Source organism: Chinchilla lanigera, unplaced genomic scaffold (assembly GCF_000276665.1).
Source record: "Chinchilla lanigera isolate Chin_1 unplaced genomic scaffold, ChiLan1.0 scaffold00196, whole genome shotgun sequence".
Taxonomy (NCBI): domain Eukaryota; kingdom Metazoa; phylum Chordata; class Mammalia; order Rodentia; family Chinchillidae; genus Chinchilla; species Chinchilla lanigera.
The window spans coordinates 114,976-119,551 of NW_004955597.1; the positions used below are offsets into that span (position 1 = coordinate 114,976).

The following is a 4,576-nucleotide window of genomic DNA, read 5'->3' on the forward strand; positions in this document are numbered from 1 at the left end:
TGAAAGAATAAATAAAATAGATAAATCCCTAGCCAACCTTTTCTTTTTTTTGTTTTTTTTGTTTTTTTTTTTGTTTGTTTGTTTGTTTTGTTTGTTTTTGTTTTTCTCCGGTACCGGGAACCGAACTCACGACCTTGCGCTTGCCAGGCAGGTGCTTTTGCGGCTGAGCTAAATCCCCAGCCCCCGCTAGCCAACCTTTTCAAAGAAAGGGAAGACAAAACTGAAATACATGCAATAAGGAATGAAAAAGATGAAATCACCACAGATCCTGAAGAAATTCAGAAGATCATCAATACCTCCTTTCAAAATCTTTACTCTCACAGGATGGAAAACACAGAGGAAATGGACAGATTTCTAGATACATATGAATTACCAAAGCTGAATGAAGAAGATATAAAAATCCTGAATAACTCAATATCAGCCAGTGAAATTGAGAATGTAACGAAAAACTTGCCAATGAAGAAAAGCCTGGGTCCTAATGGATTCATAGCTGAAATTTACAGGAAATTTAGAGACAATTTAACACCAATTCTACTCACACTCTTTAATGAAATTGAAAGGGAAGGAATTCTCCCCAACTCATTCCTGGAGGCAAGTATTATCCTGATACCAAAACCAGAGAAAGACCCAACCAAAAAAGAGAACTACAGGCCAATCTCCCAAATGAATATACATGCAAAATTTTTCAATAAAATACTAGCAAACAGAATACAACAAATCATCAAGAAGATTATCATCATGACCAGTGAACTCATACCAGGAATTCAGGGGTGGTTCAATATACATAAATCATCAATGTAATACATCATGTCAATAGAGCCAAGGACAAAAATCACATGATCATCTCCATCGATGTAGAGAAAGTCTTCAGTAAAGTCCAACACTCATTCATGATAAAAACCCTACAGAAAATAGGAATAGATGGCCTTTTCCTCAAGCTGATCAAAGCCATCTATTCAACAAACATGTATTGAGCTCCGGTGATGATCCAGAGACGCCACTGATATACCAGAGCAAACAAGGCAGAGTCTCTTCCTCTAACTCCTCCAATTTTCATCCACTAAGAGCCTTAGTCATAACAGAGCTGACAGGGGCCAGGGATAGCTCAGTGGCACAGCACCTGCCTGACAAATGCAAGGTCCTAAGTTTGATTCCCAGTACCAAAAAACAAAAACATAACTGAGCTGGCAAATAGTGAATCAAATATATAATCCCTGCCTTGCTCCAACATTAAGAAGGAGAAGTGAAAGAGTCTGCTCTTTCTTTCCTGTCTTAGAGGTCTTATATTTCCCCCAGGATGAAAACTAGGGATACATAGATATGTTCAGGAAACACTACTGCCAAACAGAGACAGCACAAACACCATGATCAGCACACAGACCTGCCCTGGCTGTACGTCACTGCTCATGGCCTAAGGCCATGAAGAGGCCAATAAAGGCGAGAGCTCAAGAACACCAGCCCAGATCCAAGGCTTCTTCTCTGGTGCCCAGACATGCAGCTCCTAGTTCCTGTCTTTGCCAGCCTCATGTTACAGTACCATGTGAATACAGGTAATGTGGACATCTGGGTTTAAGAGGGGTCAGCATGAAGGGACAGGGATTTGGTTGCTCAGAAAGACAGGAACACAAAGAGATGTTGAAAGATGAGATACCCAAAGAAACGGCTGAAGAGCTGACCTCTGTCATGCAACATTCCAATGTATCTCCTTTGTCCCCAACCCCTGTATCATGTCTGATGGAGACACCCAGGGAGATACAGGGGAGGCAGAGTAGGTTTTGGTGTACTCAGGAACTATACAACATATGATGCTGCCTTCCTGCTATATATATATATGCTATATATATATGTATATCACTGCTATATATATATATGTATATCACCCTGAGACCTAGCTTAGGTCTACCGTATTTCAGCTCTATTTCTAATGTAAACTATTATTTAAAGCAAAGGTCCTATTCAGTTTGCTTCTTGGTGCAGGAAAGAGGGAGTCCTTACCTTTATGCTAAAAAAAATTCCCTCAACATCTAGTAAACAGGTCCATCTTCCATTTCAGCTTTCAGATTTTTAGTCTTATTCCTTCCCTAATTCTTTGTCTTCCTGGAAACCCCCAAACCACTATAGAGGCATCTAGGGATGCACATGGCAAAAGACTGAACCAGAACAACAGTCTTTGTTTTCCACAAGGAAGGGAGAAGCATGGAGACTTGTTTCATAATGCAAGATCACCCAGATATTTGGAATAGTTAGCAGTGAGTCAGGGAAGGAAAATAAGAGCATCAGCGATGTTCCCGGTGTTTTTATATTGGGACCCTAGAAGGATCATACCACAAGCAGATAAGGTAAAGCTGTTTAAGCCTTTTTAGCTTCAAAATCCACATCAGTGTAATAGGGTTAATCTATGCACTTGCTTCCCACACTAAGGTGTTGTGTATTTGGTAAGAATAGCCTTTAAAAGTTACTTGATGCTACTTAAGTCACTTCTAGTTTATGCAAAATTGTTCATTAAAATGGAGACAGAGATTTTTGATTCAGGAAAAATGGTGAGGCATTTGGATACAAAGTAATCCAGCAGATAAAGGTAAATTACTAAGCTTAGTGAGGAGTTTAAAACTATAGATAACAATATGTGGAAGTGATCTTGACAGAGATGAGGTCAAAGTTATGATAATGACTAAGACTTCAGAGGAACAGAGTGTGCCAAGAGGCTGAAAGTGATAGAACACCATGCCCTAGGAACCACATGTCCAGTGATTGCCAAGGACAGAAAGGTCAAGGACCACTAGGTTTGGAAAGAAGAAGATAGCATTTCTTTCTTTCTTTCTTTTTTCTTTCTTTTTTCTTTCTTTCTTTCTTTCTTTCTTTCTTTCTTTCTTTCTTTCTTTCTTTCTTTCTTTCTTTCCTTCCTTCCTTCCTTTCTTTCTTTCTTTCTTTCTTCCTTCCTTCCTTCCTTCCTTCCTTTCTTTCACTCATTCTTTCTTTCTTTTTTTGTACCAGGAATCAAACTCATGACCTTGCACTTGCCAGGCAGGCACTGTGCTTCTGAGCTATATCCCCTGCCCAAAAATGGCATTTTAAAAACTTTTAATGATTATCTTTAAAATTCTTTCTTGATTTATTTTATTTACCAGTTCCCATCCATTTTGCTGCACACCACAGGATTTCATTCTTCATAGCTACAGAGAAAGACAAGTACAGCATGTTATCTTTCATATGTAGAAGTTTTAAAAATAAGACCAACCTGAATATAGAATAGTGATTCCTAAAGATTAGGAAGGCAGTGTGGGTGGATAAAGACAATCTGGAATTGGTCAGTGCATGCTATAGGTATGTATTGAAATATCACCCTGATCCTTATTAATATAAACAATTAATATGTGTTAATAAAAAATTAATTCTTTCTTGGATTAAGTTTATGGCAGACTCTGCTCTCATTGGTACTTCCTAAGATCACAGGGATGGGGTAGACACTCTTCCTGTGTCAAAGCTGCTGAGTTGGAGGTCAAAAGGTGCTATCCTAAAAGCAAATATTTGGGTTATTTATTCATCTTTTTCTCTTTGTCTCCTTAGATTTTAAAATTATTCAAGGCAGGGAAATGAGAAAAGTGTTTTGGATTCCAAAGATGTACAGACACTCTCTAGGCCTGCCCAGTTACTTACACCAATATCCCCAACACTGTACCTAAAGTTAACAAATTCCCGTACTCTACTCATCTCTTTCCAGCAGTTTTGACATCATCTCTATTTGTAACCTTGCCCCAATGTTTTTTTCTCTTCCTTATGCAGAATTTTTAATAAGGAAAAGATGTTTAAGTGGTTTTGGGAAATGCAAGAACCAATGCAGTGCAGATGAAAAAGAAGTACAGAGATGCAAGATGAAAAAATGCTGCGTTGGGCCCAAAGTGATCCGGCTGATGGACACCTACCTGAAGAAACAAGTACCTCATTTACCTACTGAAGACATCATAGAAATGCTAAAGGACAAGGATTTTAGTGCTGTATTAGGAAGAAACCAGATTTTACCTGTTCTCAGCAAAAGTGCTGGCCCTTTACCCAGTGTCAACTCTGACATCATGTCAAAGGATGCCCCTGTGATGTCTGTCACCACCAGCAACCGGGGACCAGGACATACCACACACACTGCCACCTTTACCAAAAGTGACACCAAGCAAAACAGAGGTTCTGTCAACATCTCCATGCCACCACCATCACCACCATAGAGACTGCCAATGCCACCAGTGGAATTGGAGGAAGTGGATGAGTAGTGATGTGGCTCTTTCCCTTAAAGCATTGAGTTCTTCTCCATTTCACACTCCATAAAATGAGACATGTAATCATTGCTTCTGTCAGCAGTTATTCAATAAATACTGTTCAAATATCTACGGTTTGTGGTGTTATCATTGTCACAGGAGACTCCAAGAGGAGGCAGAGCTGGAGAGGCTGCAGTTGCAAGTGTAGATGCCAGGAGACGTGAAGGCTGGGAACAGTGACTTAGAGCACTGAGTTTGGCCATGGGTGGCCTTGGTGAGGTCTTCTGCAGCCAGCATGTATAACTCTCATATGTTGTGCTTTTCCTGAG

General features: G+C 39.7%; 1 protein-coding gene across 1 annotated transcript; it reads left to right on the plus strand.

The window, feature by feature from the left end:
- Nucleotides 1–1,492: 1,492 nt before the first annotated feature.
- Nucleotides 1,493–4,217, plus strand: Defb129 (defensin, beta 129). Its single transcript, XM_005414735.2, has 2 exons — nt 1,493–1,550; nt 3,784–4,217. The coding sequence occupies exons 1-2, from the start codon at nt 1,493–1,495 to the stop codon at nt 4,215–4,217; spliced, it is 492 nt and encodes a 163-aa protein (XP_005414792.2).
- The last annotated feature ends 359 nt before the right edge of the window (nt 4,218–4,576 follow it).

Excerpts from the sequence above, each read along its gene's own strand:
- Defb129 (XM_005414735.2), top strand. The coding sequence starts at position 1,493 with ATGCAGCTCCTAGTTCCTGTCTTTGCCAGCCTCATGTTACAGTACCAT. Across the intron at positions 1,551-3,783 it reads ACAGTACCATGTGAATACAG|AATTTTTAATAAGGAAAAGA; the intron begins GTAATGTGGACA and ends TTCCTTATGCAG.